A 19,731-nucleotide genomic window follows, 5' to 3' on the forward strand; every position below is an offset into this window, starting at 1 on the left:
AGTCTCACCCTTCGTATCTTCCCACTTACAAGGTGAACACCAAGGCAGACAAGGGAAACATCTTACGTCTGATCATTAGACAACACAACACATTCTTTCCAAAACACAATGGACTTTAAATTCCCTTCGACCGACTTGAAAGGTTGGAGGTTGAAAGTAGGCGAAGATTCGCACGGGCAGCAAAAATGGGTATATCTACGTGATGAGAAACAGAGGGAGGAATGGCCTCAGGATGTGACCGAGAAATACTGGCTAGGGCTAGATACTGTGAGTTTAATCAGATATTTGAACTTCTGTCAATGTCCAAAAGAACATATAGGGGAGCTATGACTCCGAGGACTTATAATGTCCCGATCATGCTAATCATTCTTCTGTTGATTCATATAGGGAACACCGGAATTACCTGAAGCGAAGACACCTTTAGAAGCCGCTCGTAATGGCTATAAGTTTTACAGGAATCTGCAATCTCATGACGGACATTTCTCCACTGAGTATGGAGGTGAGTCGTTCACTGCTTTGATCGTATCCTCTTTTCATCTTCAGAGTGATTGTTATACTTGGAGGAGAAGGTATGGAGAACTAGCGCTGATGTCAAATATCAATACTTCAGGTCCACTCTTCCTCATACCTGGTCTAGTTATCGCTATGAACGTCTGTGGACAAAAGTTACTCCCGGAACAAGAAACGGAATTGAAGAGGTATATATTGAACAAGAGAAGAAAAGAAGGTGGATGGGGACTGTAAGTTCGCTTTTCACGTCATGCTGTCCATGATCGATATGGCTGATTTGTTGGTGCAGACATACAGCAGCTCCACCGACAGTCTTCGGTACTGTGATGAACTACGTTGCGTTACGTATATTAGGGATGGGTCCTGATGAGGGTCCGATGACGGAGATTAGAGCTTTGATTCATGAGATGGGTAAGCTCCTCGGTATAAGTTTCATCAGTTGAATTGAGCTAACCAGGGAATTGTGGTTGTGAACAGGAGGAGCAACAGGTATACCTACTTGGGGAAAAGTATGGTTGAGTGTTTTAGGTGTTTATGAGTGGGATGGTGTAGGTAGTATACCTCCGGAGCTATGGTCAGTGACGAGAGTCTTTTCGCATCACAATCAATGGTAAAGAAAAAAGTCGTTTCTGAATTCTTTTGGTATCGTAGGCTGCTGCCTGATTGGGTACCGTTTGCTCCTTGGAGATGGGTAAGCCAGCTGTGACATCGCCCTTAATGCAAATCTTCTGAGCTGATCTTGCCCGCTCATGATCAGTGGATACATGTCAGACAGACCTGTGAGTCGATTGACATCGTTCAAGCATAGTTATCGTCACTGACATCACTATGTTAATTGTGATTCACTCTCAGTCACGCCCATGAGTTATCTCTATGGCTCCCGATTCGTTGGTCCCTTCACCCCTCTTGTATTCACCTTACGTCAAGTAAGTCAACTCTTTTGATCTTTCTCTCACGACGCGTTGGAGCTAATACAAGCATTATAGGAAATCTACACTCAGCCATACGAAACTATCAGATGGTCCGCTCAACAGAGCAACATCAGCCCCTATGACGTATACTCCCCTCATCATCCTGTTCTCGATATTGCTCATGGGTTTTTGGCATACTATGAGGCTATGCCCAGTTTACCAGGCGTATCATCTTGTTTACCTCTACGAAGCTCCGCTTTGAAGCGTGTATACGATCTGATTCGATACGAAGATGAGAATACGGGATATCAGACTATTGGACCTGTCTCTAAAGCGTTCAATATGGTCTGTCGATACGCGAAAGAAGGACCTGATTCGAAAGCTTTCAAAAGTCATTTATCGAGAGTAGATGACTTTTTGTGGTTGAGTAAAGATGGATTGATGATGATGGGTACGAACGGCAGTCAACTTTGGGACTTATCATTTATGGCTCAAGCGCTTGTTGAGACTTCTCTAGCGGATGAACCGGAATTCAAGAAATCGACTCTGAAAATGTTAGATTGGCTTGATAAAGCCCAGATTAGACAGAACCCGAAATGGTATCATGAGGGTTATAGACATAGGACAAAGGGTGCTTGGGCTTTTAGTACACCTGAACAAAGCTATGTCGTGAGTTGACATGGTTTTCTCGCATTCGACTACCTGAAAGATCTTGATCCGAACAAAGCGTGTCTTGCATTTCATGTTATTTACAAGTTGTTTTGGGATCTTAGAGACCCTAATGATGCTGACCGATCTCTCCTTTCTTAGGTGAGCGACTGTGTCTCCGAAGGTCTCAAAGCTGTAATTGCCATCCAATCACTTCCCTATGCCCCTAAAACCCTTGATCTGGGACGAATGCGAGATGCGATAGACACAATATTATCGATGCAGAACCCCTCTGGAGGGTTTGCGAGCTATGAGCTTCAAAGGGGAAGTACCAAGATGGAGTGGCTCAATGCTGCCGAGGTATTCGGTGAGTCAGCTAATATTTCGGTCATCACCATAAGGATTGAGGCTTATCTGAGAATACGTGGATGTAGGGAATATTATGGTGGACTACGAGTACCCTGAGTAGGTCCAATCCGCGTTACAAAAATATACCTCAAGGCTGAGCTGACGTTGCGAGAACAGATGTACAACTTCGGCCCTCTCTGCGCTAAAACATTTCAGTAAACTTGATCCAACTTATCGTCAACAGGATATACAGTAAGTACTGGTTTCGAAGCCAGGAGGTGATCTGAGTTATTCGTCTGAGCCATACTGATATCGTTGGACTGAAATAGGATCACCGTTGACAAAGCCATAAAATACATACATGATGTTCAGAGACCCGATGGATCGTGGTATGGTTCATGGTGAGTCTTAAAACGAGGAAATGCAGGTTATCCTTTTACTGTAATCATATAGAGCTAATGATATGATGTAACACAGGGGAATCTGCTTTACCTATGCTACGATGTTCGCCCTTGAATCACTTGCTATCGCAGGCGAGACGTGCGCTAATTCCGAGGGAGTCAGAAGAGCATGCAAGTTCTTGGTTGATAGACAGATGGAGGATGGTGGATGGGGTGAAACGTATATGGTGGGTATCACTTTTACACTGTTTGGTGGACTAAATATGAGGATTTGGCTAATTCTTCGCTTGAATGTAGTCTTGCGTAACCATGGAATACGCTCAACATAAACAATCACAGGTGGTCCAAACAGCTTGGGCAGTCTTAGCTCTGATCTATGGTCAATACGAAGATAAGTCGGTCATTGAAAGGGCTTGCAGGTTGATCATGAAGAGGCAGAAACCGGATGGTAGATGGGAGCAGGAAGACACTGAGGGTATATTCAATAAGAACTGTGCTATTGATTATCCTGGTAAGTGTATAGCAGGCAGTCTTCCGGGAGACGCATGAACACTAGCTGACATACGACCCGACCAAATATAGCTTTCAAGTTCATCTTCTGTATTTGGGCGTTGGGAAGGGCAGACAAATACCTGAAACGCCAGAGTCAATGAACAGTCACATGACCCGATTGGTTCCAGAACCGAGGTCCAGTCGTCATACTATTGGATGCATATATGTAGAGCTCTTAGCAATCTACTCACAACCGTACGAATCCTCACCTGGATCAGCTGGTTTTGATAGACAGACGCGAACTTTAGATCCCATACGCAGCGCGAACACGTGAGTGCCGCGAGGTCTCATGGTAAGCCGAACTGCTCCGATGATTAGGAATGTTTGTAATGGCCCATTAGACTCGTGTTTCCCTCGTGCCTTTTACGCTTATCCCCAGGGTGATTTTGTAATGGAATGTAATGTCAATACTGGTAAAATGAAAATAATACCGGATATTTTTTCAAACCCAAACCTCGAAAAAAAGAAAAAGCGAAAAAAAGGATGTTGCTCGTATATGGACATACGAATACTACATACCAATACTTTACATATATCCTCATATTCTTCTCATCCCTCACTCACACTTGACCTACTTTAATAAAAGCCGTACTTATTCAAGAAAGACTCTTTCTCTCTTCCACGCCTCTTTCGCATCACCATCCGTAGCAGCTACATAAAAAAGGAGAGAGACCAAAACGAGTTCTTAAACGGTTCAACCAGCCCAAACAGACGACCTCAACTTCCGCTAAAAACAGCTTTCTGCATCAAATCCACATTGGTTCTTGTGGTCTTGTTCCTAGCTATAGCAGCATTAGTCACAACTACCAACAACGATCCTTGCTTCTTGTGCGAACCCTAAAAACATAAAAAGGTGGATTCGAAGTAAACTGATCCTAAAAGGAAAGGAAGTCAAGTCTATCCAGTCTACTCGTTCAGGTAGATTTCATTGAAGAGAAAATAATTCAAAATGGCCATTGAACCTGCTACCTCATCAGCTGCTCAAGCTCAAGCCGACGCCCAAACACCTGTCCAACAACTCAAAGCTGAACAAGCTGCTATTGCTCAAGAGAATGGACCCGTTAATGGTCAAGATGAACAACTTGTAACTGGTGAAATGGACGGATTAGAGAGTCAGATGAGTAGCGCGACCATTAGTGAATTGCATGTAGCTTGTGCTGAAGGGAAACTGGACGATGTCAGAGCTGTCTTGTCAAGAGGTCTTGAAAGTCTTGAAAGTCTTGGTAAGTCCTTATATGTGCCCTTTTTGAGCGAAAATACTGATTCCGCGTTATGGACAGATGTCAACACCGGATGCACTCCTATTGTACTTGCCATTCGAGGGAACCACCATGAAGTCGTTAGAGAATTACTGTCGGCAGGAGCTATTGTACCACCTCCTGGACTTACCAACGACCCCTTGATGCTTTCTATTCTCTACCCTCAACCAATGTACGGTGTTCCACCTCAATTCATGGGTATGCCCCCTCAAGAGTTCTACCAACAACCTGGATTCTACCCTGCGGATGCCCAACAACAGCAACAACGAGGAATGTTCATCCCTCCACCTGCTGGACCTACTGGACAAAGAAAAGACGGTGTGACCGCCTCGCCTAACGGTGGTAACCCCAACAACCTCCCACCAGCTGAAGTTTCCAAAACTATCCCTTGTCGAAATTTCCCTAATTGTAAATACGGAAATTCATGTGTCTTCTTCCATCCTAGACATCAACCATTCTTCCCTGCTGGTCCAGGTTCTATTGGTCACAATGGCCAATTCATCCCTCAAGGATACGAAAACGGTTATCCAGCTCCATACCCACCTGTTCCAGGACCTTATTTCATTTCAAACAACCAAGCATTTGTACCAAACCAAGTCGATCAACAACAACAACAACAACAACCTGCATCTGATATACCTCAACAACAACAAGAATCACAGCCTTCTGATACCCAGCATGATCAAACCCAACAACAACAACAACATGTACCATCAGCAATCGCACCAGTTTTCGTTCCCGGTTTCCAACCTCCTATCCCACCCTCTGTAGATATGATGTCACCTCCCCCTCCTCCCGCCGGTCAATTCGGTATGTCACCCCTCTCGCCCTCGATGTTGGGTACCTCTCTCCCCTCCATCCCTCCTGCCGAAGCATTCTTCGCCGCTGCTTCGCCCCCTCCGGCAGGCTTTATGCCTCCTCTTCCCCCTGTAGCTGTCAACGGTCCTGCCGCTGCTGCAGCCCACGTCCGAAGACAGAGTTTCAACCAACAACAGTTCGGTATGCCAGGCAAACCATTCGGTCACGGTAAGAAACCCAGTTTCTCAGGCGGAGCACCCAAATGGATGGGTAGACCACCCGCTCCCAATGGTCCCGGTTCAGCCAAATTGGGAAGTTGGAAGGACGGCAATCCCCCTCCATGCGCTTTCTACAATCAAGGTAATTGTAGGAATGGCGAGTTCTGCAAATTCCCTCATCTTGATGCTGAGGGTAATGACTGTGAGTATCGACATTCCTCATTTATTTTGATGACATGCCTTTGTAATTTTATTCGAAATTTTCACTGTTTTTACGACAACAATGATATTCTCCGAGACAAGGTTCACAAAATCTCGTAAATATTTGCTAATAATTTGGCTTCGCCATTGATAGGCCGACATCCCGATGTAGTTCGAGGAGTCTTACCTCCTGTACCATCTTTCTCTGGTCGACCTCGAGGTATGAGATTGATGGGTGGACCAGGATTCCACAATGGTCCTGTCGATCCTTCGTTCAGACAACAACAGCACCAACAGCAGATGCAGTTCTTGCAACACCAGCGAATGGCTGCTGCTCAAGCTCAACAAGGTCTCAATGCCTCTGCTCCCACCTCCACCTCCGCTGCTCAAGTTACTGAAGACAAATCCGAAGCTACTTCCGCTGCCGCTGAGAAATCCGAATCTGCAGATGCACCCTCAGTGACTGTTGACGGAGAAGCAGCCGCTTCCGAGGAACCCGCCAAGACTCTCCCTGCTAAGCCCGTTATGCCCAATATCATCCGATCAGCTTCTCAGCCTGGTGTACAAAGAGTGCACGCAAACGGCAACGCCTCTCGCTCTCACTCGCCAGCCCCATCCAACGTCTCTTTCCATGGTAATGGACATCCCAGACGGGCCGGTTCGAGAGTCCCACCTCAAGTGAACGGTCATGGCAATTTCGTTAACGGTCGAAATGACAAGAAAGGACCTACTACTCCTCTTCAACGAGTTCCTCAAGCTCATGAGTTCCCTGCTCTCGGTTTAGGATCAGGTACACCCACCTCTGAGAAGAAAGAACCTTCATGGGGAGGTAAGACAGCTGCTCAAGTTCTGTCCGCTCCTGCTCCACCCAAACCTGAACCCCCAGTGCAGGTCAAGGTGACTGAACATAATGGAGATGGAAACGCGAGTGATAGTGAGAAGAGTGGAAAAGCCGGGGTGAGTTTAGCATCTCGATTATCTGCCTATCTTGGTTTGATGGATGATCGAACGACAAAACACTGATATCAACGGTTGCATATGACAGAGCGTGACCATGGACTCGGACTCTGAATCAGACGCAGTGATCATCTCTACCAAACCCTCCACAGCTGCTCAATCAGGAACCGCTTCGCCCGCTCCTGCACAAGCTTCCGCCCCTGCCCCCGAAATCATGAAGACTCCCATCAGCTTTGCATCTGCCGTAGGAACTGCGAACATCCCTACTGCTCTTGAGACCGCTCCTGTAGCTCTCAAAGCTTAGTTCGGCTCGAGTCGATCGATAACCACTTGAACCGCTTGGGTAATGCCCCATTTGAGCAACCTCGATCGTTGTCATTTGATCTTTTTATCATTTATTTACATATCTCGATTCTTGGCTTTTACTATTTGTGTATATTGTTATCATTATTATCATTATCATTATCATCTACGACCAGAAAACCAAACAACATATACGTGCCCTCGAGGGACATGATTCGTTCGATAAGACATTTGGATGCTCTTTCCAGTCCGTACCGCGCCAATATCTGCGAAGAGATGACCACTCGTTATTTTCTTGTTATTAAATATCAATTATCCTCTACAGGCTCGCAACCTCTTCTTCTTTCGCATCGAGGAGAGGTGTATCTAGCTTTTTACCATCCTATCTCTCTTTTCATTCTTCAATTTCATACGTACATACTTATTCATATCATTTCTGCGTGGAGATTTTTGGGGTTTGCCGATCGGGTATGTATACTGTTTTTCTCTTTACCCAGCATATTTTACTGTAGTTGAGATGAGATGAGGAGAGGAGGATCATTTCATTCATGGGTTTGATACGTTTTTCTGGATCGTACAAGATCATATTTAGCTTCTGTTACTTTCTATATCTTTTTTTAAACCATAATCAATATGAGGGATGTATGGTCTTTTGTCATTCATGCCCTTATCCATGCTTCCGAGAGTATGCTTATCCCCTGCACTTCGCAATACATGTGTGTATCATATTTGGGGAATACAAGTAGTGTCCAATGGTTAGGGAGTACCATGGTGATTTACCATCTGAACGCAAACCATCTACTGATTGATGGTGATTTTGACTCAAAAAACCCGAAGAACTTTAAACAGTTGTCATCGCTTAACCAAGCCAATTGACTGTACCGCAACAGACTTGACGGAGTGGACGGGACCGAACACATAATTGCTTTTCTGGAGAGAGAAAGTTGCGTTGTTGGTTCCCATGTCTGGCACAGCTTTAAGGGATACCACAAATCATACAGTAATAAGGAGATTCTCAACTCATCTCCGATGCCGGCGGAGATCATTGCGGAGTATTCGAGGAGAAAGTAAATCCGCGATACGAAGTATCCTGATGTTCTGGAACTACTTGCTGTAAGAAAGGAGAGACAGACACAGCTGATCCCTTTCAAACATTTGTTGGCATATACTTGTACCATGCCCCGTGGGAAATCCACTTCTGCGAGTGGATAGTAGATGCTCCTCTCATGTTCTGCTTATCTATCTTGTCGTTATTTTTGCACCCGGCAGGGTCTGCAAAGTCCAGTCAAGGGGTAAAGTAAGATCGATTGATTGTAGCTCAGTTCAGTAAGGAACGAGGGCTGTACTGTAAGTTGATGGAATGTTGAAATGCTTATCTGACCATATAATCTACTTACAGTACTTGCTCATAGTCAGTGATAAGTCTATGGCGTACGGTCGAAAGATCATTTACATTCTTTGAATCTCCTCTACTCACTTTAGATAATAAACTGCAAAAACACCTGTAGATTCTTTTTCACAACAAGATATTCTGGCAGGATCGTAAAGTATTCTTTATACCTAATTTTGGAACAGCCGACAACGCCGAAAAGGACGAGAAGAAACGTTTCATCATTAATTCTCAATGAGATTTGGATGATTGATGCCATCAAAAGTAGGATAACAACAATCAATCAACATCCATCAAAGACCCTTTCCCTTTCCCTTTCCCCACTGTGGACCCAAGACAATCACAATCACAATCACAATCACGTTATCAACACGAATCGATGACAATCACTATCACTATCGGTAGATGCGGTAAGATACAAGCATAGAAGGTATAAAAAGTTCATTCAACATTCAGCATCGAGGTTTTGACGTTTTCGTTTCCTGTGTCCATTTTCCAAAAGAGAGAGAAAAACACGACTTACTCAATCGAGTCCTTTCCAATTCAACGATTTTGCCGAAGGAGAAAACAAGAAACACGACATTGGGGAAGAAGACTATCAAACTTCTTTAATCGAATCTTTGATTTGCTTCTGGTATCTCACCTCGACGTCATCTCTTTCAGCCTGAGATTGAGAGAATAAGGAAAGACGACGTTGCTCTTGCTCGAAGTGATAAGATCAAGATAGATATATAAACCCCTCAATTCTGAATTATCTCTTCTCTCCTTCCCTCTTGTTCTTCATCCAACAATCTACTTCAACCAACATCACCTTCGGCTCAATTAAATCGTCATTTTCACTTGATCGCAACTATTTTCCCTTGTCAAAGTGTCTAGCTCCAACTCCAACTCGAGCGCATCTCCACAGCCACAACGTCCTACACCCAAACCTGAACCGAAATCACCCACTCCTCCTCCCAGACCATCCAACCCTGCTCCTGACTCGAAATCGCGCCCGAATCCTGGTCCACCAGCCAAAAAACAGAGAACTGAATAATCACAGGAAGACAAGATCAGTCACCATTCCGTCCCAAAACACCAATACGAACAATCAACCTCAACCTGACACTAATCCGGGTTCTACTCCTCAATCCCAACCTCAAACTCAACCCAATCCCAATCCACCGGTGATCATCCCAGCTTGGTCTGTCCATCCACTCGCTCCACCGCCAGATTTTCCTACTCTTCGCAATTGAGTAGAACCAAAAACCGTACAAAGTGTCGAACAACCCTTTCAGACAACAACAGCCACAGAAACCACCACCTTTACCACCTAGGAAATCTTCCAACCCCCAACCTCAACCACCGCCTTTACCTCCTAGACCCAATCCTCAACCTCAACCTCAAAGTCCACCTCCCTTGCCACCTCGCAAGTAGGTTGATACGCTTGAATTCCAATCGTTCAATAAGTTTTCGACTACACCAGAGAATCAACCTCCCCCTCCCCCTTATCCCGATCCCTTCTCACCACCTACATCACCTAACGAATACGAGATAACTCCTTTTATCTGGGGTCCAAAGCCACTACAGCCCATCCAACCTAATACTCCACCTCAACCTAGTCTTAACAACTAATAATCCTTAGCAGACAAGATGTGTTTAACTGAACCTCTCACCTCAGGCCACCGACACGGTTTTGCTATTGAAGTTGTTGGTGCTGTGCCGGTCGACATGCAAGGTAACGGGACTTATGCGGATGATCATAAATGTGAATGTACGAAATGTAAATGTCAGACTTTGACTAAGAACAAGATCTGTTCTTTGGTAAGTTTTGTCTCACTCGTCCTTTTTTCCAACGATAACAAATTTGAAGAGGGAGCTGATTTTGTGTATTGTAATTCAGTGCTCCAAGGAGAGTCATGCCTAGTTGCACCATCGTTCGACACCAAGAATTATTGGAATGAAGTCTCGATTCTACTTTTTTTGCCTGACTGGCTCTGTATTGTTCATGACATTGATTGGCAAGAATCAAGTAACGAATATAACGATTTGTGATGATATTCGGTGTTCGCTGAAGAGTAGTGCCTATTGTTGTTGAACAACCAAGAGAAGGAAGAATGAAAGAGATTTGATTATGTATTCTCGTTGAGCGCGAGTACATTTTGCTACATAACGAAAAAGAGGGAGAAAGATGTGGTGGTAGTGTAAAACATGCATAATATTGTACATACAATTCTATCGATTGCAAAAAGAAATTGACTAATGATAAGCTTTCTGGAGAGATAACGATTGATACGGTATGCAATGCTCTAGACAAGCTAGAAGGAAATAGTCATCGAGACGTGATGATGATTTTCAGTCCATTGAGAACGTTTACCCAACAGGTTGAGCATTAGCACCTGTAGGAGTCCATTTCTTCTTCTGGAATTTACCTCCTGCCCCACCACCCCCATTCTGATCTCTCCGGTTGTTATTGTTGAAATCTCTTCGAGGTGGTCTGGAAGAGTTGAAAGATGGTGCAGCTGACACGGTACCTGCTTGTCTCGAAGCCCAGCCTGATAGGGGTGCGTTGGGGTCAGAGGGATCTGAACGAGGTTTTTTGAAAGGAGGAGCGGATCCGTCGGTGGGCTATCAAGGTAAGTTAGCATGACATCACCCGCAGAGCTTTTTTGAAGAGATACGAATATCACACCGCTGACAGGGGAAATATATTTGCAAAATCAAATCGTAATGTCTTACTCACCTTGGGTTTCGACTTGACCCTTCTACCTCCCCTAGTCTTAGTCTTCTCATCCTTCTTCTCATCTCTTCCATCATCCTGCTCCTCTCCCTCGACTCCTTCTCCAGCTTCCTCCTTCTCCTTCTCAGCTTTCCTCTCTCTCTGAACCCCCACTCGATTATTCCTCTCTTCAATCTTCCTCTTCCTACTCTCGCTCTGTCCTCCTCCACCAGCAGTCAGCTCCACATTGATTGTCCTTCCCTTCAAATTCGAGTGATGCAATTTCAATGCCAACTGCATAGCAGCCGATGTGGGTAATTCCAAAAATGCGATTCCTCTAGATTTCGGTTTAGGATTTTGGGGGGTGGGTTTCGTAGTGAGTAATCTGACTGAGGGAGTCGATCCGAGGGTGGGAGCGAAGTGTTCTTGGATCTCTTCTTTAGTAGTTTTGAAACTGAGATTACCTGATATGGTCAAACAATCAATTACATCAGCTTTGTCCAAGCGAGAAACGAAGGTTGATATTATCATCGTCATGGTGGGGGAAGCGATCAGGTCGAAGGGAATGTACGACCAAATTGAATGACTGTATGAAGTACTCACCAACAAAGAGGATGAACCTCTGCTTCACATCTTTCTTCGTCTTCTTCTTCTCTTCGCCATCCTCCTCATCGTCCCAAGCGGTCTTCTTCTTTTTACCCTTATCCGCTGTCTTGAGCTCTTCCGATCCCTGCGCAGCTTCCCCTGCCACTACTTCATCAACTGCATTCTCCACTTTCTCCTTCCAACTGGACTGAGATACTACCACAGCATCCTCGGCCGCGTCCTCATTATCATCTATCAAATCTTGTTCCGGTACATCAGGTTGATCGACATCTTTCGCTCCTGCACCTGATTTCTTGGCTTTCTGCTTGTTCCTGAACGCGGCTAGCTTCTGCTGTTTCTTCGTCAATGTCGTTGACATCTTTTGTTGACTGCTGTAGTAGTTTCGGATTTGATATAGGCTGAGATGAGTGCAGATATGATTGCAATGGTCGAATATGAACGATGGCAGTGGCCAAGCTGATTTTCGACTTTTGTCAAAATAACAAAGTTCCATTTCGGAGATTAGTCACGACTCCGTGAATTCAGGTAAGTTATGGTGAACCTCGTTTCATGTCAACTCAACAGAGCAATGATTGTATTGTCTCTTTGGGATCCTGACACTCATAGAGGCAGACCAAGTCAGCGAAATCCTGCAAGGTCAATGCAGCGGAAGTACCATGTCTCACGCTCGGATCGCCATGTCGAGGGATTTCGACATTGGGCGATTTCAGATTTTAAGTCAAGATGCCCCACCGCAGGTGACTGATCCACGACTTGTGCATCTTCGTATTGATCACTCTTCTATTAGACAATGACCCATTTCTCTTATACTGATTAATTTAGGCTAGAAGACTCCGCAATGCTCAACCTAACAACCATACGACAGCTAATGCTAGGAGAGGAAGTGGTCATTCGCGTCCACGATGACACATCGCTTACCAAGCTTAACGAAAACGACGAGTTCATCAAGATGGATTATGATGGTCAACACTCCCGCTGGTCTGAACGATGGTTTGAACTTGAAGATGAGTCAATAGCAGAGGGAGTCTGTGGCCATGTGACCGGGCGATGGGGCCGTCAACAGCGACAGACATGTCCTATAAACGATCCATGGATTTCAACTACGGCAAATCTAGATTGGGCGATATGGGAGATAGCCCAGAGACTGTCCAGAAACCAGGCTGTATCCGAAGTGAAAATGAGTATCATTCGGAGAAAGGGAGATTATTGGGATCTGGAATCTGTATATCACGTTGACTGTCGAAGGCTTCATTATCACCTGGACGTTCCGCCTTTTCTCCAACACGCTTTTCACAGCGGTGTGTCCTGTCAAGATCTAAATCATCGTGCGTTATCTCTTGCACAGCACGCATCCGAGTTACTCTTCTTCGGCAAGATCAGATCAGAGCAAGTTATCGATACTTGCACTTTCACCGCAAACGTAAGCCATTTTTGACTACCCTTCACATCCTAATGCGCAACGTATTTCAGTCGTTGCAGAGCATAGCTAACTATCTAATAATTTCACAGTCTCTCCCATGTCCTCTCCTACCAGAGTATTTAAGAAACAGTAACAGGTCACTCGGCGTTTATGGATGAACGACCTCGTATGGGATCCCAGTTCAGATGAATTTCGAGGAGCCGAGGCAAAAATCGTCGATAATTTTAGAACGCTTACGGCTTGAGTGAGTGATATTTCCCTTTCTCCAAGTAGCAGGTGTAATGATGCGAATTAACGATTCAACCGAGTTCAGCACAAGTCACATCACTTCGCCCACGAATGATATCCCTCATGAGAAGATTTATAATCGGTCAGAGATGAGAGTTCAGGGACCTGAAAAGACGTGGAGGAATATGCATAGAGTGGACATCTTACTATCAATCATCTTGGTGATATCCCCACAAAGCTGATCAAGATGATTGTTCGCCAAGTACTACTCCTGAATTGATACTAGCTAGATAATCCGCATCATCCTTATATAACCTCTTCAATACGTCTTCAGGTACATCCTTACTATTATCTTCATCTGTATCGGGAACACCGAGAGCTCTGTGATCGAGAGGAACCCAAGCTTCTATATCTGATAGCTGCACACTCCATCCACCTGCACCACCTTATAGCAGATCTCTGATTCTGTCTTCTGCCAAGGCTCTGTTGGGCTCACTCGATCAGGTAAGAATGGTAAGAGCTTCTTGCCAGCGTGCACTACTTTTAACAGCTCATACGCGCGCACTTGAAATACATCAGCGTACGTACGAAGACTATCGAATGTCTTTGATATAAGAGGTCACTCAACTCATTCTTCTGATAGCTTTCCATTTCAGAGTCTCACTCTCACGGAAAGCTTGACCCCGTCCAGAATGCATATGATCCCGAAACTTGATAGCTTCCCAGCTCAAAGTATCAAAGACCATTGAGTCAACCTCCTCAGCAGTCTGTTCTTCTTTCTTACATTTGATGTCCGCGGAATAATTTTGCGGCTTTTGCATCCTGTCGTCGAAACGATTTTAGAGGCTCGAAGGAGTTCGATAGGCCGATTCCTGGAGTATAGTTTGTATTGGACGACGTAGCGCTACCAGGTGCAAAGATTCTGTATGGTATCTGCAGAGCGAATATACATTAGCTTGGATCTGACCATATGCTTCCCTTATATATGTACTCACCATGAAGAAGGGTATCTCGATTGATATTAGCCTCATAGGTAAGCGGAGTATCACGAGTGAAGGCCAAAGTCCAATCCTGGGTCGCTCTATAATCGATATCTAGACTCCGCTTCAACACCATCAGTTGCTTGGCCAAATTCTCCCGTGATGCCATAGCCACTTGAAGACCTAAAGAGCGAGTGTCACCGTGAAGTCCGAAGGATGAGTTAATTCAATATCTGCCTATTCCGGAGTATCGCCTGCCAACCTAGACACAATACATTTTTTAGATTTTGGATCTTCCGGATATATAAGACTTGACAAGATAGTCTTTGTAGATGCCAGTCAGCAAAAGCCGGATTCGTCATGTCGCATATGATGTGTGTGACCCGAAGGAAGCCTACCTCGTTCACGATGTTTTATTGAGAGTGAAAATGGGGCAGAATTGATGGTTGTCTAGAGAAGGAGGCTGGGTCCTGAACGTGTAGCACCACACGGCACACGGACCTCACACCTCGAATCTTCTGTGGCCCAGGCGTTGAGAGACTCCTGAACATGGATGAACGCGGCGCAACGCTGAAACACCAAGAACAACATGCAACGTATCATTGTTATCTGACTGTTCCATTCATTTCTAATTTCTCATCGACCATCACACTGTACACTGGATTCTCTACCCAATATAAAGCGAGTGAAATGCCAGCGAGTGACGGACTTCGTAAGTCTCCCCTATCTTCTCTCCTTACTCTACGGCAAGCTAATAATCAGTCTGATTGTGACGCAGAACCACACCTCCAACCTGCCGAAAGGGCAATAGTCAAATCGTATGGAGGCTGGACCAGCTTTTGTGTTAGTTACGGCTTGAAACCATGGGAGATGGATCAGAACGACGAAGCGCTTGCTATCGTTAGTGCACTAGCCAAGATGGATGAGGAGAATGAGAAGAAAGGTAACGGCAAGAAATAGTGTACTGTATCATGTGTACGTTGTGCGAGCGTGAGTGCATTACCTCATTCAGTATTGTACGTTGTGGAGAAGGTGTACTAAGTACATGTTTTTTGGGCGATATGCACAGTATTCGGAGTTCAGTAGACTTGATTTTGTAGTAGACGTTTCTTCACATGTCCAAAGTATGAGATTGTCACTATATGCATCAATGTCAATATGTATTTCTTGCTTCAGACACAATCTCAAATAATGACTGAATCGATATTATGCCAATATAGGATTAGATGTCTCTGTTCTGCTACTGAGTTTTGGCCTGCCGTCAGTCTTGATCTACAACTCGAATCTTAGGGCGCTACCCCTCCACCTCTTCTCCCATCACCCTTCCCCTCTTTCTCTCATCTCACTCTTTCCCACATCCATCCCCAGTCCATCCCCAGTGTCTTCTCCCTTCCTGCTCACTTTCGCTTCTTCTCCCAGATCTCTCTCCCACCCCCCTATTTTATCTCTGATTCAAACCGAATGGGCTTGTTAATTGATGCAAACACAGGACGCAGCGTATAACCCAAAGTTTGAATCATATTTTTCATTGGCATAACATTAAATAAGATATTGATTTATATTTTATTCAGCCTCGAAATTCAAAACTTCTTCCAGAACCAAACAGAAAGCAAAAAGGGAAGAGACAAATCGAAACGAAAACGGAAGAGATGCTTATTGAAGATAAATTGGATGATATCATGCTAAACTAAATTGAACAATTGAGATTCAGACAACCTAAAGTACCGGAAGAGAAAACAACTAAGAACGAATAGAAACAGATCTATTCAATTCTTTATTGTCTCGCAGCGGCAGCAGCAGCCATCTTGTTAAGAGCTGAACCAGCCTTGAACCATTCCCATTGACCTTCGTTGATGGATGAGGTGGTCAAGAATGAATCTTTGGAACCGTCCTTGTGGGTAATCTCAACTTTGATATCTTGTCCAGGTTTGAAGTCGTTCAATCCAACGATCGACAATTTATCGGATCCAGAGATCTTTTCGTAATCGGCAGGGTTCTTGAACCATAATGGGAGCATACCTTGTTTCTTCAAGTTGGTCTCGTGGATACGAGCGAATGATCGACAGATGACAGCTCGTCCACCCAAGAATCGAGGTTCCAAAGCGGCGTGTTCTCTAGATGATCCTTCACCGTAGTTCTCATCTCCTACAACAACCCAAGGGATGTTTCGGTCTCGGTAGTAAGCTCCGACAGTTGGGACAGCTCCGTATTCACCGGTCTCCTGGTTCAAAACCTCGTTGGCCTTTCCGTTATCGGCATTGATGGCTCCGATCAAACAGTTTTGAGAGATGTTCTCCAAATGTCCTCGGTATTTCAACCAAGGTCCACCGGCAGAGATGTGATCGGTGGTACATTTTCCTTTGGCCTTGATGAGAACAGGGGCGTCAATGATATCCTTTCCATCCCAAGCCTTGAAAGGTTTGAGGAGTTGGAGTCGGTCGGAAGTAGGGGAAACAGCGACGTTAACGGAAGCACCATCCTCAGGAGGAGCTTGGAAAGTGTTTTCTCCGGGATCGTAACCTTTAGCAGGGAGTTCGTGACCGGCTGGGTCAGAGAACTTGAATTCTTTACCGTCAGCACCCTTGAGAGAGTCGGTCAAGGGGTTGAAGGAGAGAGAACCGGCGAAAGTCATGGCAGTGACGAGATCAGGGGAAGCAACGAAAGCGTGAGTGGCAGGGTTGGCATCATTTCGGCCAGTGAAGTTTCGGTTGTAAGAAGAGATGATAGAGTTGACTTCACCCTTCTTAACATCTTGTCGATCCCATTGACCGATACAAGGACCACAAGCGTTGGCAAGGACAACACCACCGACGTTCTCGAAAGTGTCAACGAAACCATCTCGAGCAATGGTGGCTCGGACTTGTTCGGAACCAGGGGTGATGGTGAAGATGGATTTAGTCTTGAGACCGTGGTCGGCAGCTTCCTTAGCAATGTGGGCTGATCGAGACATGTCTTCGTAGGAAGAGTTGGTACATGAACCGATAAGACCGACCTTGAGTTCCTCTGGCCAGTTGTTCTTCTTGACTTCCTCGGCGAATTTGGAGATAGGGGTGGCAAGATCAGGAGTGAAGGGACCGTTGATGTGGGGTTCAAGCTCGGAAAGGTTGATCTCGATTCTTCGGTCGTACTCGGATCCTTCATCGGGTTGCAAGTTGTGGTTGAACTCTTGAGCGTAAGCGGCTTGTTGAGATCGGCCAGTAGCTTGGAGGTAAGAAGCCATTCGCTTGTTGTAAGGGAAAAGGGAGGTAGTGGCACCGATTTCAGCACCCATGTTACAGATGGTGGCCATACCGGTACAAGAGAGAGATTCAACACCAGGACCGTGGTATTCGATGATAGCACCGGTACCACCCTTAACGGTGAGGATACCAGCTACTTTGAGGATGACATCTTTAGGAGTGGTCCATCCGCTCATCTTACCGTCAAGGTAGACACCGATAACCTTAGGAGCTTTGAGTTCCCAAGGGATACCAGCCATGACATCGACAGCATCGGCACCACCAACACCACAAGCGACCATACCGAGACCACCAGCGTTAGGAGTATGAGAGTCGGTACCGATCATCATGAGACCTGGGAGAGCGTAGTTTTCGAGGATGATTTGGTGGCTGTAAAAATGATGGAATTAGACACGATTTGATACATCGGAAAGGGGAATACTCACATAATACCGGAACCAGGCTTCCAGAAACCGATACCGTATTTGGCACAAGCAGTAGCTAAGAAGTCGTAAACTTCCTTGTTGATGTCAATAGCTCGGGCCAAATCTTTTGGACCACCAACTTGAGCTTGAATCAAGTGATCACAGTGTACAGAGGTTGGTACAGCTGTTTGAGGGAGACCGGCAGACATGAATTGGAGGATAGCCATCTAAGGGTGAAAAGAAGAGCACAGACAGGTCAGTCAATGTGATCCAACAAATGACGTAGCACCGGGGAAATGCCCCGAAAGAGGATGACTCACTTGAGCGGTAGCATCTTGACAAGCAACTCGCTATAATCATGGGAAGATGGGGAGAACAATCAGCGACTGGCTCAGCTAGGCGTACAGGTAAAAATGACTCACGTCAGGTCTAAGCTTAAGGTAAGATACACCTCGTTCGATATCTTGCTCGTGAGGGTTATCCAAATGACCGTAGACGATCTTTTCGGCGAGGGTAAGGGGTCGGTTGAGTCTGTTTCATCGATATCAGTCAGTATATATCATGTGGGAATAAGTGGAAACGGAGGCCGATAAGGGAGTGGAGCCGGTAAGATTGACGAATGAGAATTGATATTTCTGTCATCTTCTCCATAACTCGCCACCATCCGTCTCCTCTTCGCTTCGCTTCGCCTCGTCTCCTCCTCCCATTATATCGTCTCTCACGAGGATAGGCATACATGTACGCAGAAAAGAATGAACGAGGGAAATACTCACCTTTGTCGAACAACTTGTAAATTGCTCTCGATTCTAGCGTAATTTACGAACTTGCCCTTCTCGAGGTTAGACATGGGGACTTGCTTGTCACCGATAGAAGATTGAAGAGTAGCCATGGATCTAGTCAACATTGATGATCTAGATGATGACGAGAGGGACTGAGCCCCCTTGACTAAGAATCTTGAGGAGGACATTTTGGTGGGTGGGCGTATGTCAAAAGGTTAAAAAGGTTATAAGAGGAATTGGGTAAAGAGTATATAAACAATGATCGACCACCTCTAGGTCAGATGAATTGCTTGCTACAATTGAGGAATAACTCTTTTGAAGATGTTAGTTGATGGAAGAGAAAGAGAAATGTAAAAATGAAGTGGACACGTTAACAAAGAGAGTTTATACGGTGATACGCTGATACTCCAAGGAGGAGCAACCAAAACTGCAGTAAACTGGATAAAACACTGCAAACAGCAGTAATCCTTGAATTCTCATAGGCCAATTCATTTACACGTCATATAACCGCAATAATCCGACCAAAGCCGGAATCAAATCAATAACACGTCATGGTATATTATCACACTAGCTTCGGTTTTACAAGGTCGTGTATAGCCGATGTTTGTTCAGACAGATGCGATGCACCACAACCAACTCATCCAGGTCTACTGAGGAGATGGGATGAGATGATGACAAGACCCGAATTTCGGACTAGGCATTCATCATATGATGGTCGACATTCGAAGATACGCACTTGCATATTTTATTTACTTCTTATGAAACAGTGATACGAAAACGATTGAAACCAAGACAGGAAGGAAAAATATCGAAACCACTCTACGCCAATATCCCCTAGCCACTTCTCACTACACTTGTATTGATCTCGAATATTTGAACAG

General features: G+C 45.1%; 6 protein-coding genes across 6 annotated transcripts; 3 read left to right on the forward strand and 3 right to left on the reverse strand.

Moving 5' to 3' along the window:
• Nucleotides 1-108: 108 nt before the first annotated feature.
• On the forward strand, nt 109-3,471 carry V865_002990 (uncharacterized protein; the record flags this gene model as incomplete). Its single annotated transcript, XM_066226789.1, has 16 exons — nt 109-267; nt 388-499; nt 611-740; nt 800-921; nt 988-1,084; nt 1,162-1,201; nt 1,268-1,289; nt 1,363-1,436; nt 1,497-2,090; nt 2,232-2,436; nt 2,504-2,534; nt 2,595-2,669; nt 2,747-2,818; nt 2,895-3,045; nt 3,116-3,329; nt 3,401-3,471. The coding sequence occupies 16 exons, from the start codon at nt 109-111 to the stop codon at nt 3,469-3,471; spliced, it is 2,169 nt and encodes a 722-aa protein (XP_066082886.1).
• Nucleotides 3,472-4,319: 848 nt separating this feature from the next.
• V865_002991 (uncharacterized protein) lies at nt 4,320-7,107 on the forward strand (the record flags this gene model as incomplete). The annotated part of the gene is made up of 4 exons (XM_066226790.1): nt 4,320-4,593; nt 4,651-5,847; nt 6,001-6,803; nt 6,892-7,107. 4 exons carry the CDS (start codon nt 4,320-4,322, stop codon nt 7,105-7,107), a joined length of 2,490 nt encoding a protein of 829 aa, XP_066082887.1.
• A 3,741-nt stretch (nt 7,108-10,848) lies between these two features.
• V865_002992 (uncharacterized protein) lies at nt 10,849-12,158 on the reverse strand (the record flags this gene model as incomplete). Its single annotated transcript, XM_066226791.1, has 3 exons — nt 10,849-11,103; nt 11,219-11,658; nt 11,798-12,158. 3 exons carry the CDS (start codon nt 12,156-12,158, stop codon nt 10,849-10,851), a joined length of 1,056 nt encoding a protein of 351 aa, XP_066082888.1.
• A 1,532-nt stretch (nt 12,159-13,690) lies between these two features.
• On the reverse strand, nt 13,691-14,269 carry V865_002993 (uncharacterized protein; the record flags this gene model as incomplete). Its single annotated transcript, XM_066226792.1, has 3 exons — nt 13,691-13,867; nt 13,945-14,012; nt 14,113-14,269. 3 exons carry the CDS (start codon nt 14,267-14,269, stop codon nt 13,691-13,693), a joined length of 402 nt encoding a protein of 133 aa, XP_066082889.1.
• An 849-nt stretch (nt 14,270-15,118) lies between these two features.
• On the forward strand, nt 15,119-15,388 carry V865_002994 (uncharacterized protein; the record flags this gene model as incomplete). Its single annotated transcript, XM_066226793.1, has 2 exons — nt 15,119-15,140; nt 15,207-15,388. The coding sequence occupies 2 exons, from the start codon at nt 15,119-15,121 to the stop codon at nt 15,386-15,388; spliced, it is 204 nt and encodes a 67-aa protein (XP_066082890.1).
• Nucleotides 15,389-16,202: 814 nt separating this feature from the next.
• Nucleotides 16,203-19,038, reverse strand: V865_002995 (aconitate hydratase, mitochondrial; the record flags this gene model as incomplete). The annotated part of the gene is made up of 5 exons (XM_066226794.1): nt 16,203-18,036; nt 18,093-18,298; nt 18,392-18,421; nt 18,494-18,602; nt 18,845-19,038. 5 exons carry the CDS (start codon nt 19,036-19,038, stop codon nt 16,203-16,205), a joined length of 2,373 nt encoding a protein of 790 aa, XP_066082891.1.
• Nucleotides 19,039-19,731: the final 693 nt, after the last annotated feature.

The sequence above is a fragment of the Kwoniella europaea genome, chromosome 1 (assembly GCF_036810445.1).
Source record: "Kwoniella europaea PYCC6329 chromosome 1, complete sequence".
NCBI classification, from domain to species: domain Eukaryota; kingdom Fungi; phylum Basidiomycota; class Tremellomycetes; order Tremellales; family Cryptococcaceae; genus Kwoniella; species Kwoniella europaea.